The sequence below is a fragment of the Gallus gallus genome, chromosome Z (genome assembly GCF_016699485.2).
Source record: "Gallus gallus isolate bGalGal1 chromosome Z, bGalGal1.mat.broiler.GRCg7b, whole genome shotgun sequence".
Taxonomy (NCBI): domain Eukaryota; kingdom Metazoa; phylum Chordata; class Aves; order Galliformes; family Phasianidae; genus Gallus; species Gallus gallus.
The window spans coordinates 73,310,679-73,334,604 of NC_052572.1; the positions used below are offsets into that span (position 1 = coordinate 73,310,679).

General features: G+C 39.3%; 1 protein-coding gene across 13 annotated transcripts in view; it reads right to left on the minus strand.

Annotated features, from left to right (window-relative positions):
- The window catches only part of COMMD10 (COMM domain containing 10), a 161,045-nt gene that overhangs the window by 113,361 nt on the left and 23,758 nt on the right, over positions 1-23,926 (minus strand). Inside the window, exon 6 of one of the 13 annotated variants that reach the window (XM_046905429.1) lies at positions 5,257-5,346. The exons of the other annotated variants lie outside the window; for them this stretch is intronic. Coding sequence (XP_046761385.1) covers positions 5,290-5,346 — 57 coding nt within the window. The 3' untranslated portion in view covers positions 5,257-5,289. The remainder of the gene's footprint in view (positions 1-5,256; positions 5,347-23,926) is intronic. 13 annotated transcript variants of the gene reach the window in all.

Here is a 23,926-nt window from a genome sequence, read left to right on the forward strand (position 1 = left end):
GTGCAGCCAAGAACGTAGCACCCAAAACCTCGAGTGATTCTTCTGAGTTTCATTCTGTGATCTAGATGACATTTGCCAGAAGTTACTGTATTAAGAAGAGATAATGAGTTAGCTCTGTTTTCCATTGTAAATAATGGTAACTGGCAAACAAGATGAATAAAGCTTTCCTTGTCCAAGCATAAATAAATAACAATAAAAAAAATAATCACCTTCAAGCACATCACAACGAAGAGGAAATTGATCTTTTAAAATTAATTTTGGAGATCTTGGGGTGCTTAAGTCTAGTGTCACTACTGTCTTAAAAAAGACAAAACCAAGAGATATGTCAAATTTCACACCCATAACGGGGGAAAAAAAAGCAACCTCACATTCATATACTTGTACACCAATTCCCAGCACATTTGAAGTACTCAAAAAATATCTAACTGTGCCTATAAAATACCATGACAACTCATTAATAAGAATTCTACTTTCTACCTTGAGTTCTGTTCAGCACAGGAGTGTCTCTGTAATGCAGGACCACCCTATTACTCAAATGCCTTTCACAGTGTGAAACCTAGACACACAAAGGCTTAGATACACAAATCCACTTGGATGGGGGTTATTAAGGTGCAGCATCATAAAAGTTTATCAAAACCAGTACTTTCAGCCTAAGCCATATTATAGTTCTGCATTCTTTCTATTAACTGAAATTTCAGGTTGAGCAGATTTCCAAATTCATCTATTAACATTCAATTGCAATGGCTAAAACAAACTTGTCTGAAGATACGGTTGGCCAGGTTTGCTCCCTGCTGCTCCTGGGAGTGCTTTCACAAAAGCAGCATTACTATTGGAGGTTAAATTGAGCTTGAACATCCCAGAAGTTTACTTGGCATCACTGTAATGCCTTCCCCATTGTGCTCTGGGCCATATCTCCCATGAGAAAATTTACAAGTTCATTTCTTTCATCTTTTCTCTCTTTGGATTGCATTTCATAATTGCTAATGCTGCACTGAAGCGTCACACTCCGCCCTGAGCAGAAGAATTCTCAATACAGAGGTGCAGTGATACACAGCTACTTAAAGACCTCCTGATGCTACAAGAAAAATGCATAATTGGTGGAGTATGGGGAACAGAAATAGACTGTATACATACATGTATATATCTCTCTGTGTGTATACATATTTATACATGCACATATGCATAGCTTGGAAAGAGCTATGTACATTTTTTCAGTGTTTCTATCTCAGAACTGTCTTGTTTTTAAACGCTTCCCCTAAAAGCCAAGTTCCCCAAAGTCCTTAAGCTCTGCATATTGCATTTGCACCCCCTGACAGTATCAAGATTAAAAAATAACTTTTAAAATAGCTTTTGTTATTAAAAAATACATAACCTTGCATTACTTTTTTTTTTGTAATATACAGATTCAGAATATTAATGAGTTACGTGCAACTTTATCAGCAGTTTGTTTGTTTCTTCTCTTAGATTATAAGTCACTATGCTGAATCACAGCAACTTTCCCCAAATTAAAAAAAAAAAAAAAAAAAGTAAAAAAATTAATTACATCAAATGAAGAAACAACAAGTTTGAGCAAAGACAGATAGGGAGTAACAATATGTGTTATTTCCAGCGCTGAAAAATAAGATTGAGGAGTACTGAGAAAGAGCAGAGCACATTCTTTGTTTACTTTGGATAGGATCTACATGGCCTATGGAGGGAAGAGACATCTGCACGCTCCTAAGAATTCCTACATCTTTTCCCTCTGCATAAAACTCAGTCCTAACAAAACTGGAGTCTTTGTACTTGGCACAACTTCTGTTCCACTAGTTTCTGTCAAGTAATCACCAAAATGAGTGTTTCATAGATACATCTATATACTCCAAAGCAAATAAAGTACTTATTCCTCTCTGCTGCAAGCATCACTCATTTTCAGCAATGTCACTGAACACTAAAATAGAAACAGAAGAACATAATTTACAGCTATCTGTAATCAGCACACTTTCACTCGCATCCTTAACTGCGATTGAGAAAAAAGATACTGCATAACATATTTCTGACCTGCACCACGACTTACTTAAATCACTGTGATGAAAAGCAAACGTTAACAAAAACATTTACAGAAACCTAGCTCGCACGCAATTGAGCCTGCCATCTAGACAGGGCTCGAGGAAGCTCCCCACCACTGCTCTGGGGGATGCTGCATTCTGAGCTTCAGGGCACCATCAGCATGCTGTCCCTGCCCTGGGGCTGCCTGCACCATGTTGTGGTGGGAAGCTGCTCTGTGCCAGCAGAGCTCTGCAACCAGGCCTTCACACAGCAGCAGTTGCTCTTGGGCAAAGAACAACGGACCCTCACTGTGCTGAGAAGCAGAGCTGCAGCCCCTGCATTTAGCTGCTCCCCGGAGTGCCACACACTTGCAGCTCGCAACTAATTGAGCTAAAAACACAGAGGGAGAGAGGCTGTTGTTTCTATTTTTAAATACAAAGGAGGCAGTCAGGTACTAGCAAGATGAAGGCTAGTGAGATTGACGCAGACAGGATTTATGACTAACAATCATGTTTGGTAAGGAAGCCACACGTCACTGTAGGCTTTTTCCAGCAGCTCTGTAGGATATGTTTCTGTGCAAGAAAAGCAGGCTCGAGTATAGCTCATTAAGATACCCTGTAATCCCAAGACTGGCCCATTAGGAAAGCAGAACTGGAATTATTCCTGCTCTCTTTGAAATTCTTTTTCATCATACAGAGGAAGACTTAGCATCTCACAGAAACTTTGCAAAATCCTTCACCTTTTTCTCACAGCATGCAGCAAGCACCAACAGAACTCAACGTAGCTCTCAGTTTATTTTTAGAATCCATAAATGAAGTATCACCAGGGTTCCCAATTATTTGCCCAATGCATTTTTTAAAAGCAGGCCTAGACAGTAAGCCTGCACTTATAAGCATGCACATTTTACATTCAGACAAGTTCAAGAGAAATGCAGAGGAATAGCTGGGAGCAGTTGCTTTGACACTGAAGAACTTCATTTTCTTCATCAGGCATTCCCATCAAGTCATTTGGTGTTCTAACAGGCAGATCCTACGTACCAAAACAAGGCTGGATTTAGTTACTCCAGGATAACCTGTACTAAGCTAATGTTGTAGATCATGGAAATGAACACCTTAAAAATAGGGACCTCTGTAAATCCTGCAATACCAAACTGCATGGACGCTAGTAATTATGACAGAAAGGAGCAAGTTTAGTGCAAAATACAGAGAGCCTTACTAGGTGAGCTTACAGCATGGAGTGAAATTACCAGGCTAGAGTGAGACTAAGAGAAGGCGTACTCACAAACCATTCTGAGAACTCATCACATAACAAAAATGGAACTCAAAACTGGATCACAGTAATGAAAGTTGATGCTGGTTAAAAGCAAAATTGGTACCTCTATCAATGCAGAGGAAGAACAGAACATTGCACTGCAAGCACTGAATTGCCTTGAAAGACTAAAGTGATAGCAATGACAAAATGCAATCGCACAAAGTCAAGGTCAAGCACTCTAGAAACAGCAAGAATTTCTACTGTAAGCTGGAGGATCATCAGCTGGAAATAACAAAGGAGGAGTATAATTTGGATGTATTAAGCAATGAATACAGAGAACCAGATAAATGCAGTGTGAAAAAGGATGCTGCAATCTGTGACTGTACCAAGGGAGGCATTTTCAGCAGAGATGGAAAGACATTAAAGCCATTTTACAGGAAACAGGTAAAATCTTAACTGGAATTCTGTGAACTTTACTGGTCATCTGTCTTCAAAAAAAAAAAAAAAAAAAACAAACAAAAAAGAAGAATTCAAATTGAAGCAGGTGCAGAGATAAGCTACTAGAACTACCAGGGAAGCAAAGAGGAGTTAGTACAAAGAGAATGCTAACAGAGACTGCTTAAATTAGCTTGGTAAAAAGTAGGCTGGGAGGTAATGAGAGTGCTCTCTATAAATAAATCAAGGATGTAGGATAGAGGAAGGAAAAAGCTCTAAAGCTATAGACATCACTGGCACACAAAAAGGATATTCAGAAGCACAGTCAGAAACTGGAGCTATACATCACCAGGTTAACAAAACCCTGGAAGAGTTTTCACCAGAAGCGACAGGGTTAAGAAACAACAGAGAAGCAAGACATATTTTTGTATGGCCTTCCATAGCATTACTATCTATAGAAAACGGGCACTGTTGCTGCAGGACAGAAGATCCCTGCCAGTCCCCCTTTCTACAGACTTTTCCTTATCAATATTCCAGCTGGGATACCACTTTATGACTGCTATTCCTTTTACATTTCCTCCTTTCTTATGTATAGTGCAGAAGCAGAAGTCTACGTGCAGGCACTTTCCTATAAAACCTCTTCACTCTGATGTACTTCTCAGCTCAGGGACTCTCCCCAAAGCAAAAGCATTGATGTGTTCTGACATAACCACCAGTGTACTTAAAGGTGTAAAAGCAGTTTTTGTCAGCCTTAAGCAAAAAGCTAGAATATTTTTAACATCTGCAATACATTGCAATACAGCAACACCAAACAGCAACTTTATAGCTCACGCTGTGCTACGTAATTTACCAGTATGCCAGTTCTTTATTTCCTCCATCCTTACACTGTTATCTCCACAGCAAGCTGGTAATAAACTAACATCTGTTCCACACTGCTCTGCAGAGCTAACTAAATCAACCAGACAACCACTCTGACCATGCTATTTAATATAAGCAAGGTCCAGGTATCCTCATCAACCTACATCACTCTTTCACCCATACTGAAACACATCACTTTGTAACGTAACATGGCATTAATCACAAAAACTGCATTTTACCAATGTCAGTCTTTAAATGCTAAAAAGTTAATGCATGCTAAAAGTAAGGCTCCCATTTGACTTAAAAGGGTTGCTTGAAAGCAACACCTGAAAAGAGCACGTTTCCTTCAACTCATTATATTTTTTCACCATTAATCACCAAACAGTAGTGTAGCTCTATTGCTACCCATTTCATAGCTAAATCCTACCAACCTAATCTAAATACTAAATGTGCAATATTTAAATGGACCTACAGACACTAATCTAGCAGAACAGCTGTTATTTCCAAACACAGCAACAGTGAGATCCCAAATACTGCCTGCCCTGCCCAAAAGTTGCATGTTTCTTAAGGAAGAGTACAACACTGTGAAAAGCCATATGCTATGAAAGATCCCCAGCCAAAAATCCAGAACACACTAGCAATGGCCCTGCTCAGCAATAACCAGGCAGTATCAGGAATGATACTTACATTACTCCATTTAGGCTGTGAATGTGCACCAGGTTATAGGCATGCCCCAAGCACCTTGTGTTCAGATCTCATGCAATTCTTACACAGCATCTGTAGGAACACACAGACAAGCTTGGTGGAAGCCAAACCTGGCGTGCTGGTTTAGAAGGCAAATTATCATGTGATTTTGTATTTTACATGTAGATTGTGATAGAGATTAGATGCTGAAGTCCAGCCTTAGCTTAAAACATGAACTGCATGGACCACTAATAAAACCACAAGCCTCTTCCATAGCTATTATCCATGCCAGACAACAAACGGCAGGGGGTGTGGAGGGTTGATTTCCAGTCAGTATTATAATAGTAATACCAGACATATTCCATGTCTAGTCCTGTGTTAATCCTAAACTTAAACTGTGTATTTTTTTTCCCAATTTCAACCACTGTTTTATTGATTGTTAAGGGGGAATTTTCCTTCCAACTTGGTAAAGCACGTACTTGGAGACGTTGTGCTAACAGACTGATCCTCATTATTTCTGAAAGTGGAAACTCAGTGATAGCTTTCATAAGCACTTAGAGACAAAGTTCATTTGGGCAGTTAAGGCTCTGCATGTTATTCCTCTTCTAGCTAGGTTCACCTCCCTTCAACAAAACTCATTCACACTGTGGTCTCTGCATCATTGTATTCTCACTTCTAACAAGAAGACCTTGCATGGGGCACATCATTCATTTTCACTAAAATGTATTTATATCCATCTGATCGTAGAATCACTCAGGTTGGAAAAGGCCTTAGAGATCATCAAGTCCAACCATGACCTAACCAAACTACTCTGATATACAGTCCAGACCTGATGTATGCATACAGTAAAAATAAAAACAAGCAAAAAGGGAAACCAGTGATCAGGTAGAGAAAATCAACTGCAAATACCCAGTTGGTGCACGAGAGACTACAGCGGTGCACAGCAACTGCAAAGAGAATATGCATCTGTCTGCTCCAAGCACTGTGCTCCCGGAGATAAACAGAGAGAGCTGCTGCTCTTTCAGGATCAGGTATACTTAGGAGCCTCTCTGCATGGACAATATTGATTTAGAGGCATTCCTTATGTAATGGCCATCTGTAACGTTATAATTAGACCGAGCAGCATACATGCTGGATTCTTTTTCAATTCTATGGGCACACAGCCCTTCACGTAGAGCTGGTGTATTAGGTGTCCTGAGCATTGACCTCTCTCCTTCAACCTGCAATTTGTCTTTTGAGGCTGAACAGCATTCTTTGTTTCAATGTATTTTAGTCTCTTTTGAAGGACACAACAGTCTCAGCACGTAACAGTACTTCGACTGCTTTTCTAAAAATCACTCATTTAAAAAATTATATGATTATTTCATTTACTCAGTTCACTAATTAGCACTATCAAGGATTTTGTGGCAACAAATGAATAAGAAATAATGACAATCTGAATAAGTGTGCTTCTCTAAAAAATCGTCACTCCAAAATTACCTTTAAAAACAACAATAACACTACCAATTTTCTTTTTCACTGTAATTTCTCCTGCTGCTGACCTGGGAGAGACATTCTTGTTGATGTAGAGACCATGTGTAATTTTCCCAGTAGGGCTTTCTCATTAGTTTTGAAACAGATGAGGAAAGGAGTTTTTATTTTAATTGCAGTCTTTAAAAAGAAGAAAAAAGAAAGAAAGAAAGAAAAAGAAAAGTGAGGAAAATAGACAAAACAATACACAATATAGAAAACAAAACTTCTAAATCAAAAATGACATTGAAAGTGCCATAATCCTTTGTGCAACCCTTGAATCCTAAGAAAATATGAAGCTCTTGTGGCAAATGACAGAAACCATAAAGGCGTCACCACAGGAAAATAGATTTTCTTTTAACCAGAATTTACAGAAGAACAACCACGGAGCTAAAACTCACATTATCCGGCTGCCCTATCCTGTAGAAATCAAAGTTGGCGCTTACAGTCAGGTAGATCAGAGCACGGATCTGCAGAGCATCAGGAGTGAGCTCCACCATCTGACAGCCTGCTCCATTTGCCTCAATTTCTCAGTAACTTGAGGCTTCAGTTGCACAACTTCAGAACAGCTTTATCTGACCACAGTAACCATTAACACTGTCTGAAGTCACCAATACCCAACAGCTACTAGTAGGAATGCAAAGCACAGTCTTAGACTAGTTGCCTAAGAGCAGATGTCCACACCCTAAGATGTGGACCAACCCCATTCTGACAGATTGTCAATCATGGGTTCTCTTTTTCTTAAGTAATTTGTCATGCCCTGAACCCAGATTTGAAGCAGGCCATCAAGAAGCTGTGATAAACTGTCTGCAGCGTGCATCTCCACTGCAAGGTTCCTGCCTTTCCACGGTGCCTGATCCTGTAGCACCTCTGTGAGACAATCACGGCTATCCATGATAAAGCACAAGTCTCAAGTACTGCAGAGGTCACAGCTCAGTATTTAGCTTGAACCGAAACATTTATTAACACTGCTCTTCCTTTGCACTACTCTTCTTCCTTGGGATGGAAAAGAGAAGGAAGAAAACTCATCCCAGGAGCAGGAACGCTGTGGCAAAGAGCAGAGGCTAAAAGCACACACGACGACAGCACAGAAGAACCCTCCAGAGCATCATCCAAACCAAAGGAAGCACCAGAAAAGTGACCTCACTGCGTGAGGCAGTGGGCTGGACAGCATGGTGCATCCCAAGACATCAGCCAAGGACTAACCCTCTGGTGTAAAGACTTATGCAGTGCTTCCAAGATAGCAAAGAACAATGCTGTGGTGCAGTGGTGATTAGAACAATGGAACAACAGAACAATATACAACATATCTGTATATACTTATACAGATGGATTATGTAGAGAGATACAAAGAACAATGGTGAATAGAACAATAGAACAATGCAATGGTGTGTTGGAAACAGCATCCAGACTCCAGTAATCCCACACCACAACTCTTGACAGAGATGACAGCTGTTTGCTAACCAGTAGCTCAGCACAAGAGCACGATACACAGAAAAATACTGAGAAGACATACTCAGTGACACTTCCTATTTAAAAATGTAGCGTCTGATGTTAAATTCCAACAAAAAGATAATTGATAGGAAGTTAACCTAGAATAAAATCCAAAATAACAGTATTAGAAAATCAGTTACAACCAGTGTTGTGCTGAACACTGCATTTTCTCGCTGTATCTGAGAACAATATTTTATTCACTGCTAACAAGAGTACTATGGAAGTCAAAGATGCAATCTTAAAAAATGCACAAGGAACAACCTGCAAAATTGCACTTTCTTCTTTCATTACTGAGCTTATGTAAAGCCTTTATTACGTTACTTTTGCTGCAAAACTTTATGAAGTGCTTTCTCTTCCATTCTTACACACTATGAAAACTTTAAAGCAATGGGTACAAAATACAGCTGTGTTCTTTTAAACAGAGTTCTGAAACTAATTAAGTTGAAATACTGTAGAACATGCTAAAATAGAAAATAGCTAATGAAGCTGTAACTGTATTTCAGCTGTGCACACTGTAGAAGAGTAATTTTTTTCATACAGAAACCAATGCTTAGGGGCATTTAGAAAATTGCTAAAGTAATTGGAAGAAGTAAGTGTGAAACAAATGTATGCGTTTGCAAAAGGTGCACGCTGAGATAAGAAGCTTAGGTGTGTTGATAAACCTGACTGAAGGTAGCTTTGCTTCATGCAGTGCTTTTTTTCAGGAGTCAGTTTAACTTCCTGTTATACTTTGATTAGAAACCGACTTTTAATTGTGCCGAAAATATTTTGGACAGGAACATTCTGAATGCACCATTGTCTCTTTCATGTTTCTAGTGGTGCTGGATGATAAAGTTAATTTTCTAACACCTTGCCACCTGTAGGATAGGGAAAGCAGTGGCTCAAACAAGGAAGAAACGTCTGAAGCAGGCATTCAGAATATGGAAGAGCATTACCTGCTGCACAAATGTGCGAGTGTGGATATGAGCTCTTCAGAACAAAACTGCCCCCAAAACTGCAAAGAAGCTGCACTGAGATTAATGGATTTTAAATGCAGCTTTCTTTACATACACGTAGGTCACTCCAAAAGTAATACCGCCGACTTGTTTCCATGGAAACTACAACAAAGAGCACAATAACACCACCTGATAGAGCAAACTCTCAGCTCACAAAGATCTGCACAGCCATCCAGCACGTGGCTTGTCTTTCACATCACAGTCACCACTGCTGGAACACACCACCCATCACCACACTGTGCTCACATACCCACTAGATGGTCTCCGCAAACGTTCAGCAAGCGTCAATGTCAACAAGTGTCATTTTTTCCACATGGAGCAATTCCATGGCACACCGCTGCTTCAGCTGCACTGCCATGTCAGACACCCGTCTGCCAGACTGCCCCTCTGCTGCCACCTGTCGCACAGCAACACCATGCAGAAGAATACTGATGGGACGGTTCAGCCTCTACTGCCATACCACCACCATCTGCCTCTGATGTCATCAGCCAACGTAATGAAATAAGAGGCACTGCTTTCAGAGAAGTCCTCTTATTATTTTCAGTGTGCAGCTCAAACTTCTAGTATCTGAGTCCCTTACATGCAACACATAGCTTTACTCTCACTCATCTAAAAATACTAATGCTTTATTTTTCAGTCATGGCTTAAGAGGGCCAGGGAGTCATTTCTTCAATACCATCTTGACAGATTACAATGAAGATATTTCCCAGTGGAACAGGTACTCATGCACCGATTGCTTACATTTAAGAGACTTATGACCATTCTGGATTGGAAATGAAAATAAAACAGATAGCTATATAAAACCATACTGGACTTCACAACATTTGAATACCATCCAGCTAGTTTTAGTAGCCTACTTCCAGACGTCATGATGCTCAAATCTTCATATATTTATTAATATACTTCATAAATGTACTCTAATTCTCTTTTTCCTTATTTGAAGCAAATCAGCAATAACATGCAACTAGAATATCAAAGCTGGAAGTCTCAATTTTTAAAAGTCAGAATGACTGAAATGCCATGGGTTTTTTACCAACCATTTTCTTCATTCAAGAAAACGTTCACTCTTTTCCAGCAGAGAATTAATCCTGCTGGATTCCCATGAGTAATCTAAGAACAGCAACCTGGGTTTATCTGCCCTCAAAAGAAGCACTGACAACAAGTATGCATGTTCTATTTCCATCTGGTAACCATGGTGAAGGTTGTCCTTTTGGACAACGGGAAGAGGGACTTAGGTCCCAGTTCTCAGAGAGCTCACTCCTCTTTGCAAGAAACGAAGCCTAAGATTCTCACCTGAAACCCTGGGAGAAAAAAAGCAAATTGAAAATTTCACATTAAAACTACTAAAGCCGGGAGCACTATAAGCACTTTACACATCTGTTGCAATTATCTCCTCCAAAAGTACATCTGCTTTTGCTCCTCCAGCACTGAGTCGTATATTGCTCGCGTGGCAAGGAATATAGCATCTGTGCACAAACCACAAACTGGGGCACATTCTCAGGATCCTCTGATAACAATGATGGGGTATTTCTGTAAAACTTTTCAAACATATATGGAAGTAAAAGGCGACAGAATTAAGTATTAACATAGTCCTCAGTGTTTGACTGTTCTTCAGGGAAGAGGGTATTTCAATGAGAATTTCCACACTCGAAAACTAAAAACACACAGGGGAAACCACAAACTCCATCATCAGAAGAAAACAACTGACACTGTTGGTCATTTTGGTGTATGAGCAGAACTACTCGTCCCTTACCCTTAAAGCAGTTGGGTCAGACAGTAATTAAAGGACTTCTGATTGAGTACTGTTCTGTATAGAACAGCACATGTTATTTTAAGTGTCCCTACTTTTTAACTGTTGCCACTAAGGAAAGCTGAAACGTTTGGTTTCAGTTTGCTCCTCCAGTGAGATTTTACAAGAAAATAATATGTATATATATATATATTTCTGCAATATTTGCAATAAAACTTACAATGATAAATGCAGCTCAATGTGTTCTTCCAGCTCTGTAATTCATGCTTCACTCATCTGAAAACCTCTGTTTTCTTGACTCAGTTCTTCCTGCACTATTCCCACAGATTCTTCTTCTCTTCAGACCGTTTGGAGCTGTGAAGATGTTCTTCCATTTACTCATTTTATTGTGCTTATCTATTTATAGACTTAAGTGTTTGAGTCAATATAAGGGATTAGGAAGGAAAATAACTAGTGATCTGTTCCCCCACATTGCTTACTGTGGTAGAAAGGAAAGTTATACAGCAGTCTGGCAGTCTTACTGGCTGTGAAGTGTCATTAAGTAAGAGACAGCAAGTTTTATCATGCACCTCTGACTACTAAATTCACAAAACAAACAGAAGGTTTACCATGGGAGGTAGAGAGATCAGGCAATATCCTCAAGTCACTCTTCCTGTAAAACAGCGTGTGGTTACTGAAATTGCTATGGGAAAATGGGAGTTCATCAGAAACACACAGTTCTAGGTGAAAATGTTCCTTAACCTTTTACATTACCACTCTTTAAAAAAAAAAAAAAAAACACACGGCGTGCAAAGATAGATGCTTGAGCACTAGGAAAAACTAAAATATTTCATCTGAAACAACGTCACGCTAAAAGCCTTCATGCAGCTTTTGTTGTTCAGCTGTAGTATTTCATTAAGGGAAGAAAGTCTCTGCATGCGTCCTCCAGCAATGCACTTCAGAAGATGTTCACAAGTTATGCAACTGAAGCTGAGGAGGACACAGCAAAGGGGTAAACAAGAGACAACTGCTTCTCTCAAGGCAGTACTGCATGCAATTATTCCACCCAGTGCACTACGCATATGATTTTGCAGGGAAGTAAAGCGACGTTCAGGTATCTCCATTGCACATGCAACTGTGGCTGCAGCTTCCTTCTGGTGTGTGGTTACTTGGTAAAGAAAGTGTACTAAAAAATAGTTCTTCACTCAGAAAATGGTTAATTGTAACCTAACAGTCTGCACATTATTCCAAACTTCCCTTAACCATGTATTCTTTTTTTTTGAACACTCATAGTTCATGAAACACAGGCTTACCTCCCCTAAGTACCAATTAAAAACTGTTTTCCAGGAGGCAGTAAAACAGTATTCCTCAACAGACAGCTATTACATCGCCTCCACAAACACATGTGGGTTTCATACTGCGCTCATAATAACTGCTGCGTTGAAGAAGCTTTATTTCCCTGTTTCATTTCTGCAAAAGGGCCAAAATGTATTCCGGGAATGAATATAAATGTCAATTATTAAAACCAATGTTCCAAACACAGAATTCAGGTTATTCAGGTGATCTGAATTACAAAACCTAGCTTCCCAAAATGCAAATGAGTTATTCTAAACTAAATGTAACACCAAGAAGGAAAAAAAAAAAAACCCACAACACAATTTTAATTATCCATGAAGCATATTTCTTTCTGCCCCCTGTCGTTTGCCTGATTAGGCCCGTCCTTCAAATTGACATGGGTGAAGTGCAGAGGGCATGTGAAATTTTTATGGCTTTTCCAAAGCCATGGGTGTCACGGACATGATGCTATAAATCAGGCCAGTGCTGGGACAATGGAACATAAGGAATGAATTAATCCCTTGATCATTAAAAAAATACGTATGTAAGTAAAGTACACAAGCTTTTTGCTTTCAACAAGTAAGCTATTTTCACATGATCTTGTTGAAAGAAATTACCAGCAGAAACAGAGAAAACTGATCACAGTGGTAGCAGAGTATCTAGAGTACAGGTAAGTACAGAATTTGGCCACAGGACCTCAGCAAACATGGAAACAAACAAGCCACGACTGTAAGATGAGCAATAGTGCACAAAGATTCCCATCACGTAGGGAATCCTTCTCCTTGTGAAGTATTTTCTACTGCTTTGATAACCCTATGAGAACATAAATAAACAACTGAAATGAACTACGCCTGGAATACAAAGTCAGGATAATACATTAGGTTGACTCCAGTCTAAAAGCTATGCCCAGTTGCTCATTTATGTCAGAAGGTACCAGAACCCCTACACCACACTGAGCTCAAACAAAGCCTTTGTGTTTGCTGTGCTGCTGCAGCCATAAACGAGTAGTATAAAACTGGCAAAGGAATGGATCACTGTCAATGTCAGGACCAGCACAGCTCAATCCTTTATCGACCTCTTCCTTCACTTTTTCTATAAAACCTGTTTTTACATAATACAGCCACACTGAGATGCAAATCTGATGTCTCTCTTACACTGTTTCTGACTGTGCCATTACTACCATAATAGTCAAAACCCACTCACTCACCAGTGTGCTGTGAGTACTATGTTTGTTTTGCCAAGTAAAACACAAAGGAGTAAATTGCAATAATGCAGTCCAGACATGCAGAGCGGTTACAGCACAAAATTAAACAGAATAAAAGAATGCCTGGGTTTCTTCCTTTGAGCTCGTGACAGCATCTCAGATATACTTATTTTCTAATTCAGAGTGAGTGTCTGATAGCATCAAATAGTTCAGATTTCAGTGTATATAACACATTATGAATACCCTTGCTCCCCTCTGCTGAGAAGAGCCAGAATTAAGACATCCTGCAGCCCAGCAGACAGTGCTTGGACTCTGTTCCTGAATTCACCTTCAAACTGCTGCGGAACCCTTGGCTAACGTTTTACCTCCATACTCACTTCTCTGTTTCAGATTACAGAATTCAAGTATTTCCCTGCTGTTGTAAAGCAATTTAGTAATAGAAATTTCATACTAAAAAGGGTACATGAGAATTCCAGGCCTTATTCAAAAAAGCATTCTATTAAAAATGTAATTCCACCACTAACTCACAATTGCCCACTACTGATTAGGTTGTTACACCTAGAAAACCTGTCTTGCCTTTGAGAGCGCTGCTCTCAAAACATCTGGACATCATAAAGGATGCCCAGATCCCTGCTTCACTGCAGAGACTTCATTACAACAAACAAAGGGTTAATTTTGTATTTCCAATAACTTTCAGAAGTCTAATTTAAGAAGTGGCTCAATAAAATAGACAAGATCTCAGAGGGCCGGAGGCACGTATTAGAACCAACTGGTAAGACGTTCCAGTGCGTGCTATTTTCTTTTAAATATATCCTAAATCTCTCCTAGCAGGCAGCCCTGCCTCTTCATTCTCAGTAACAATGGACAATAACCATAAAAATGACAAGAGATGTGAACCCAAGACCCAAAACATTTTCTGCCCTACAAGTTCTACTCAGAGCAACTGCAACCACAAATATTTGCACACGTGCTATTTTCATGTAGTATTAAACAAGGAACACCACAAAACTTGGACTCCAGACACAGTGCTGATATTGCCTTTCATCCTTTATTTCATTTATTTTATTGCTTTCATTCTCATCAAATAGCTCCTTATTGTTCATGTCTCCCGTAATTAAGATTGCGCCAGGTTACACTAACTACAGCAGTACTAATTAATGCTTGACACAGGGCCCAAGTCTGCCACATTATGAACAACTCATTATTTTTTCCACTTTCCAGTGTGGGCTGAGGAATTTTAATGGGAATCGATTTCATTGAAAGACCGATCCGCAATGCTACAGCACTTCTGTACAGCTCCAGGTAAGCAGCATTTCTAATGAGAATTCAGTTGAACAATTTAACATATTAACCTCAATGGAAAATGTAACAAACTGCCTCAGAATCCTGCTTTTCAGAAAGGGCTGAAATGGGACTCGGGTCACCTGGCCCAATCATCTCCAACCCTTGTTCCAGCATTTTGCCATAATTGCTTCCCTGAACGCATCAACTCCTAATATCTTATTGAACAGCTGCCCCCTGTGAAAACTTACATCTTTTTTAAACATTCCAACCAAAGAACCACAAAAACTGTTCCTTCCAAATTTAACTTAGCCATTTCCAGTGATGTGTTTGGTTTTGTTCCCTGCAACTTGAAAACTTCACCTAAAACGTTAGTTAAATGTACTGAATGCCTTTTGATAACAGTAACCACCATCTCCCACCAGAACCTCTGTGTTTCAGGGGTGGTTGTATTTCTTTTTATCTTTTTGCAACCTTCTCGTATCCTCTTTCTCTATGCTATAACAGCATCTTTTATTGCTATGATTTCCTTAGCTTGCTTCCCATAAATTATTAGTTGAGGAAACAAAGTGGTCGGCTAATTCCTGCAGCTCAAGTCAGGCTACACTCCTCAGCCTTTCATTTTCTGCCTCAGTCAACTCCATGCATTCCAGGCCACTCTAGATCCTTTGATCAAAATTATTTTGACAATTTTATCTTATTCATTACTAATAAGTATAATACCTACTCTAAATTTGTTCCATATTGGTATTTCCATAATTTCTCTTCTCCTCCCTCTCCTATTTTTCCCCTCCTCATAACATACACTGATTCTGATCAGGTCAATTTCTTACCCTTGTGATTTTGTAACCGATAAATTTTAGTTTTTTGTGCATCACTTACAAACCAAATTCTCTGTACTGTGTTCTTCAGTTCATGACCAGACAGCAACAACAAAGATTTTAAAAGCAGCTGTAGAACCAACAGCTTTATACTCTGCTCAGCAGCTTTATACTCTGCTCAGCAGCTTTATAAGCACACTTTATACAAAAAACTCTTCCCGACTCTAAACTGCTTGGGGTAGCTATCATATTATATAAAGACCAAACACATGAATGACACAGCTAATAACAGACAAAGAATCTAATCAAATCCACTTCAGACAAACATGTACAAACATGATTGATTAAAAAAAAAAAAAAAAGTTTAGCAATTTCCTGGTTTTTAAATCAGTAGGAATTCTTGAAATACATAATTCCCTTCATCTCGCTAGTTTCATTAACAAGGAAAGCAAATTCACCAACCTAAATACATTCCACATAAGCCATTCCTTCCAATAAACAAGGTAAGTTTTAGAGCTTACCAACAATCTTCCTGATCTTTCTATGATAAGCATGAGCCCTTCTTAAATGAAGGTATACATTCATCAACAGCTGTAAGCCCAAAACGCTAGTCTTAAATTGACTGCAAGATCTGGGACAGGACACTCCTTCTGGAAAGCACAAGCCCAGTGACCGTGAAAGAGAAGTCAAGAAGTTAACAACAGTTAAGAAAAGGACTGAGTTTAGAGCTGTACTTTCTTTGGTACAAAACAGCATTCCAATTTGCAACTACCTGCATACTGCAGCCCACGTCCTTCCTATAAGTGCATTTTTTATCGGGCTCCCTCCACTAGAAAGTGAAGCAATCACAATTTCTAGTAAACCTTCATGCACAATGGTTTTACTTCATTTTCCTATTCTTGTTTGCCCTGTAGCTTCATAAACATTATATTGGCACAACTGAAGGTGTAGTGAATTTTACTCTGCAGCCTTTCTTCCACCTACTGCAGAAGGACACAATGGTTAAGGTTAGAAGGGACCCCTAAAGGTCATCTGGTCCACCATCCTTGCTCAAGCAGGGAGACCTAAATCAGATGAAAATGAAAACGAAATGTTCGGGGTTTCTATGGATCTAAATGAAGAATAAATACATTTCTCAACAGCTAGAAGAAAAAAGGCTTTGAGAGTGATTTTTTTGGGTGATTGTTTTGTTTGTTTTTTTGTTTGTTTGTTTTAATGTTTTTATCATACCTGCTTATCTCTGCAGTCAGTTTAATGCTTTTGTGCTGGCTTCGAAGGACACCTGACATGTGGCATAAATGTTTTGGACTTTTTTCATCTAAATAGATATCACAGTTATGCAATATTAAGGTTTAGAGTCCGTATCAGTAACTTCAGGATAAAATAATCTCAAACATTCTGATAAGGATCATAACAAGAAAAGCCAAAGAAATTCAACCCCATGCTGTGCTGTGCTCTATTTCAGTGAAGCCTGCTCCAAATGCCAGTTTTCACTCTTCTCATGCTCTCCTTCCTGGTTAAGTATTTCGTGCTCCTTTCCACACTGACTTCTAGAGTCTACGCAGACAGCAGCCAGAGCAACAAAATTAAAGCAAAACATTTTATTATTGTTCACACATCACACAACTTGTAAGTTAAATAAATAAACAGGGATTTTGTTAAAATAAAAAAAAAAAAAGGCTGCAAAAATCCTTTTGGCTATCTCACCTATCTTTCTGCTAGTTCGCTCCTATATTCTAGCTTATAGTCTCTGCAAATGGTTTTCTGTACAGAATATATCTTCCTGGGTGGATCTGAGGTGAGGGCAGGAGGGGTGAAGACAGATGGGATGAGAATCAGTCACCACTTTCTCCATTATTTGACATCCCACCTTCAGAAGAATACACAGCTGGCTCCTCATACTGGACTCAGGGGTACACAGAAACCCAACAACTTTCCACCTCTCAGGTGCATCATTTCAGCAGCAGGACCAGCTCTCCACAGTTCCCAAAAGCACCCCTTCCTCCTTGCTTCGCTGTTTAACGACAGCAAGGCCTGACCTTAAATAATAATGCTCATAATCAATTAATGTTTGTGCAAAAATGCAGGACTTCTGTGAGAAACAATCAGCAAAAAGGAAGCAGTAATTTTTTAAAATAGTTCAAGTCGATTAAACATGAAAGGAATTTCGTGGAACAAGCTACGACATATCTCCAGGCAATGACTTTCTCCTTGACATATCCCAAACCCAGTACTTTATATTCAGTAAAGATGTCAGAAATCTTTAAAAAAAAAAAAAAAACAGAAAACTTAAAGTGTATTTTAATGCAAGAATAAGAATTAGATGCCTATCCCAGAGAAAGAGAGACTCCATATAATCGCAAACCTTTTACAAATTTTTATTTCCAAAAAGCCAAATAATTACTTAATTTTCTCAAGCTGTGAGGAAATACAAACGTATTAACATAGTTTGTACACACACAAAGCAAAAAAGATTATTTCTCCACCTGTTATCAGACCTGTTGCTGGATCAGCACATTACTGTGCATTGCTTCCAGCACCAATACCAGCCTGTAGATTTCATAGCATTCAAACTCTCCTTTCCTTCCCCTTCTGGGTCAGAATTTCATATGCTCAACTCTTTACAAGGGTAGATAACGCTAGCACAAGGGGAAATGGTTTTAAGCTGAAGGAGGGAAGATTTAGGTTGGATGTCACGGGGAATTCTTTACTGTGAGAGTGGTGAGGTGCTGGAACAGCTGCCCAGAGAGGCTGTGGATGCTCCATCCGTCTCTGGAGGTGTTCAAGGCCAGGCTGGATGGGGCCCTGGACAGCATGCTCTGGTATGCTGTGACTCTACGGTTCTATGAATTTAATAAGTTTCCCTCCCACATAATTCTGAAAATGTGAAATGCTTATTTTTGGTTAAAGACAAATACTATAATAACAGTGTTCTGTTTTTGTGCTGCAAAGTCTCTTGGTTTTTGTGTGTTTTCGTATTTTCACAGGCTACCTTTTGCTTAGTCTACATTTTTTATTTTTTCCTTTAAAACTAATGCTGAAAAGCATGTTACCAAATTGCTTCAGAACAACTGCAGGAAAAACTGAGCATCGATTTTTTTTTTTTCAGTTATCTGAAAATAGGATGGCATAAAAAGCCATCAGTCTCTGTAGTCTGCAAGAATTCTGAGAATCTTAAAGACAGTCGCATTAACAAAAACATTCAAGTTACTTAAATTCAAAGCTGGCATAGACCGTATTGGAAATGTTTTGACAACAAGACATTTTTTACTTTTCTGTTTTTTTTGGGTTTTTTTTGCAATGGAAGGAAAGAAGGGTTTAGAATTGCTAAGAATGCAGTTTTATTTACAACCCAATGCCTCATTACGGAACCTGTTACAGTATGCTAGCTCTCATGCTCCAAGCTGACAAACGTGTTTTATCAATTTATCCATCGAGAACAGATACGCTAAATGACATTTTTAAAGGTCTTTATTATACCCTTCTTCTGCCTTATTTCCACAGATCTTTTAAGTATATGCTTGCCCTTTGATCACATTCCCTCAGTTAAATGTGTCAAGGTTTTATCTTCAAAAAGCAGTAAAAATAAGTGTAACTGTGCTAGACAGACATAGCACACCTCAGTCTTAATGTCAAGGATGGCACCAAGATCTTCTCGACTCGCTCCAGGCCATAGGAGAGCATAATTGCTGTTAAAATGGTAGCGTGAATTTTAAAGCCACTCCAATTAAAAAAAAAAAACCCACAAATTATGCTGTATGTGAATTTTCAAGAGCTCTTCAAAATGACTTCTCTGATAGTAGGTTGAGAAGAAAGCACTGTGTCATGTACCGTAACACTTCTCATAGAGCACTGCTTCCTGCATGCTAACCATTAGCTGCACCAGAAAGACTCTACTGGTTCAACTCAACTTCAGTTCATAACAGCTCATTGCTTCTGTCTTGTGTTAATTTCCCTTGCTGCTTTGACCACCCCATATTTGCTGCATGTACTTTGGTTCTCTGTTCTACCCTTCTCCATCAGACATGTTTGTACCAGATTAAATCAGTTTGCCTGACTACAGTACCTTTCACAAGGTCAATGCATTTTAGCAGGGAATCTCCGCTGGCCGCAGCTGCTGCAGCAAAGCAGTTCTGAAAATGTTTAGCACTAAATGTTTCTGTCTGTACAGTGTTTCAAATGCAAGTGTATTTGGAAAGAAATTACATAGTACCAGTTTCTATACCAAGAACTGGCTATTGCTGGAGGGCTGCAGAAATGCTCAGAGGGCTGGAGCGCCTCTCCTATGAAGAAAGACTGAGGGACTTGAGCTTGTTTACCTTGGAGAAAAGAAGTCCTCAAGGGAGACCTCTCAGCAGCCCTCCCATACTTAGAGCTTACAACCATGAGGGTGAGTGACAGCCTAATAGTGATAGCACAGGGGGAATGAACTTAAAGAGGGGAGATTTCGGTTAGATGTTAGGGGAAAATTCTGCATTCTGAGAGTGGGGAGGTGCTGGAACAGGGAAAGACACTCTGGATGCCCCATCCCTGGAGATGTTCAAGGCCAGGTTGGATGGGGCCCTATGCAGTCTGATCTGATGGGCGGCAACCCGGCCCATGGCAGGAGGCTGGAACTAGATGATCCCATCATGATGGGATCTAAGCCATTCTATGATTCCAAGATTTATCACACAATCTGCAAGCCAGCTTAGCTCTCATCCAACAGTCATTTTCTCTAAACCTGAAACGTGTTTAGAAACAGCCAGCTAAAAGGCTCAGTCAAGAACATGCTGAATGTTAGCCTCCAAAAGTACAACTGATAGGAATATACTGCCATCCAGAAAATATGAAGCTGTCTAAACATTGTCTAAACACCTTTCTTGCAGTAATACCATACTACCCTATTTTTACACTACCTTTAGCAGCAGAAGATACACTACAGTACAAGAAGGTCTGAAAAACAAAGGAAAATAACCTAGTAAATAATTGTAATGATATATTAATCAATTATCATTCAAAAAGAAAAGAAGTGACAATGAAAAAATAAAGTGATACCGGTTATATAAAAGGTGTATTTGAAAATGTGTATTAGAGCTTCTGGAATCTATAGGATATTTTTGATAGGAACGGTAAGTCTTTGTTTCTGTGAAGATGGAACGATAAAAAGGAAGAAGGGAAAAGGAATGGAAAAGTAAAGAGGCAAAATGATCTAGAAATAAGGGAAAACAGCTCAGGATTTTTTTGCCTGCTCTAAGAGGGTCTTCTATTAATCTACAGATAAATCATCTGGAAGATAGAAATCTTTCAGCCTTTAAATTTCAACTTCAAATGAGGTTTCTCCTCTTAAGGAAATCTAAATCTTCAAGTGACCCTTTTCCTTTCCAGCAATCATTTCAGATGTCTGCATGAAATATTTTAAGGGTTATGCCCTTGTTTCTGAACAAAGATAGGTACTTATTTTGAAGGGCATGCAGCCAGATTTTGAAACTCCTTTAGATGGGAAGAGGAAGACAACACGCAGCTAATGTATTCTGTACTCAGTTCCACACTGAAAAACCCTAGGACTGGTAGGTATGAGGGCACACCTAACTCATCAGTGGGCAGACCCCTACCATACTGCATCAGTGCTCCTCCAGAAAGCCTGAGCATGAGATTCTGCTATGCCAACACATTAATATCTTTCAGCATCTCATGAAGGAGGCAAGTGCACCTGTAAGCGCTGAATCATGTAATCACAGAATTACCAAGGTCAGAAAAGACCTCTAAGATCACCCAGTCCAATCGCCCACCTACCACCAATATTCGCCCACTAAACCATGTCCCTTAGTAAAGCACCTACCTAATAAAAAATAGATTCACAGACCAGAACTGCCTAAAGCTGCCTACAGCTCTGGTCTCTGCGAACTTGCCTTGCTGTCAGATTCTGAATCTCATGACTTATCATCAAGCATAAGCACTTCCCAACTCTCTTCATTTCTGTCGATGCTGGGAAAGAGGACACAAAAATAATCCAGCTTCTTCAACCTCCTTTAAAACTGCGCTCTGCATTTATGCACAAGTAGTAATCCAAAAAGCCTTCAATCAGTTGTTATAGAAAAACTCGGTGACTAATCCTGACACTCTTAAGAAAGCATTCAGAAACATGTCTATAAAGCAATTCTCAAAATATTTTCATTATATAGAGAGCTCAAAGACTCATGCCCTTACACTGAGAACTCCATGAGCTCACTTAAAAAGCATCACAATACAATTTTCTTTTCCATTTGACCGACCAGTATGGTTCTGTCTCACGAGGTGACTGAACAGCTTAGTTACTCTGACTACCCATTTACAAGTTCAGAAATGTAGCTTTAGGGGTCAGAAAAAAACAAGCACTTTCATCTCATGCATAAATTTCAAGCTAGACAAGCATGCTTATTATTTTTTGCTATATTTTGTATTGTAATTACATTACTACAAGGCTTCAAAATGTATTCTTAGTATATCTGTCTTCTTACGGAAAAACATTATTTCCCTTTTCCCCTTGAAATCTCTTTCTATTACTGCTTTGCTAGCAAGCGCGCATTACTAGAAATATGTTATTTCATTAGTAGTGATTTCATAAAATCACAGAGAACAAGATTTGCTCAGGGGCTGTATGCCACACTGTGGGCTGTGGTTTTCCTGTAAAAGCAGCCATATTTCATGTAGATTATCTAGAGAAAAAGGTCACTTGTCATAGCAGCTTTTGAAATTAGCTAAATCCTCATATAAAGCCAGAAGATACAAGTTTAGAAGCCACATCATTCCAAATACCAGACTCCTCTCATTTACAAACAGAAAAAAAAAAAAGAGTGGAAATTTCTGCCCTTGTGTATGATAGAGGTGATGACCTACCCTCTTCCACCCAAAGAATGACTGGAAAGGGAGTCACAGCCTTGCTACAGACACCTGTGCAATGTCAAATGAACAGTGTTGATCCAGTTTGGCAGCGTGTACTGTGTATTTATTGCCTTAAGCAGGACAGATGTTAGCAACGCAGGAGATGCTCACTCTGTAATCTTTCAAGAATATGCACATTACTCCTCTTGGAAGCCCAATCTGGCAATTTGAGAAGTTTGCACATTGACAAAAAAAATTAGCTAAAATAATGGGAAAGCACTGGAGCCAAAAGGAGAAATATGTGAATTTGCCTGATAGCTGCCCTTGCCATCCTTTCACTTCCAAACAGCCCTTTCTAGTCTTGATGTTAATACAGTTAAGAAGAAAATACATACATGTGTGTTATCCAAGAACACGTGAGAAGCTGTGTGCAGGGACAGCAAAGATAAAGAAAAAGCAATCACATGCAGGGTCTGCACAGCTCTGCAATGTGCAGAAGTCTATGTGCAAACCCAGCAAAAAAAAAACGTTCTGACATAAATCACCTATCTTCTTGGAGCTGCCTTGTAAAAATACTCGAATGGAATTCATAATTTCCCAACCTGAATTAAAGTTTCATGCACAATGTCCTCACTTCATCGCAACGTACAGACACTTTATTGAAATGCTTCGAACAGCAGACTTTTCGTTTCTGTAGCTAGCACTACGAGGGAAAGGATGAAAGAAAAGTTCTGAAAGGAAAATATGGCCAAGCACTCATTTTTTTGAAGCAGGATCTCACAATTGCTTAGTTTCATACTGACAAAAGCACTCGAGGCACTGCACAATTAAAGCCTAAGCCTGTAAATTTAGCAATACCAGTTCTGCAGTGGACGTGCAGACAGCTGCTCCCAGTCGAACTTACTGGCCCCCAGAACTAGGAATTCTCCACTGTCTCTTCCACAAGCCATACAGGTTCCAGATGCAGCAGACAGCTCACCTGATGCTTCACACTCCAGCAAAACCCTGCAGACCCTCAAGCTGATGCTGGTTTTTCTGCGTGTAGAATTGTTAGTTAAAGTGAAGCTCTGTATGGCCACTCCAGTGCTCATTCTCTGATAAGGAGTTGGAGAGTTTGATGGAGAGGACAGAAAACAAAGTTGGAAAAAAAAACCCAAAATCTCCTACATTTAACATGTAAGAAAGTTGAGAAGCAAATGAAATCAACTTTGCTAAACATTCTCAGATTTTACAACTTATTTAAAAACTGAGTTATTCACCAAGTTTTAATCCTTTTGGCCCAACTTTACTTTTCTGCTTCTGAAACTGTAAAAGCAAGATGATATTTGTGTAACATCATTTATTTTAAACTCTTCTGTCAGTTACGACAGACATCCTATAGCAGCTAAGAACAGTCAGAAGGATTTCAAAGGCATGTCATTATTGTCATGCCTGCAGTGGACTGCAAGCAAATATGCAATGG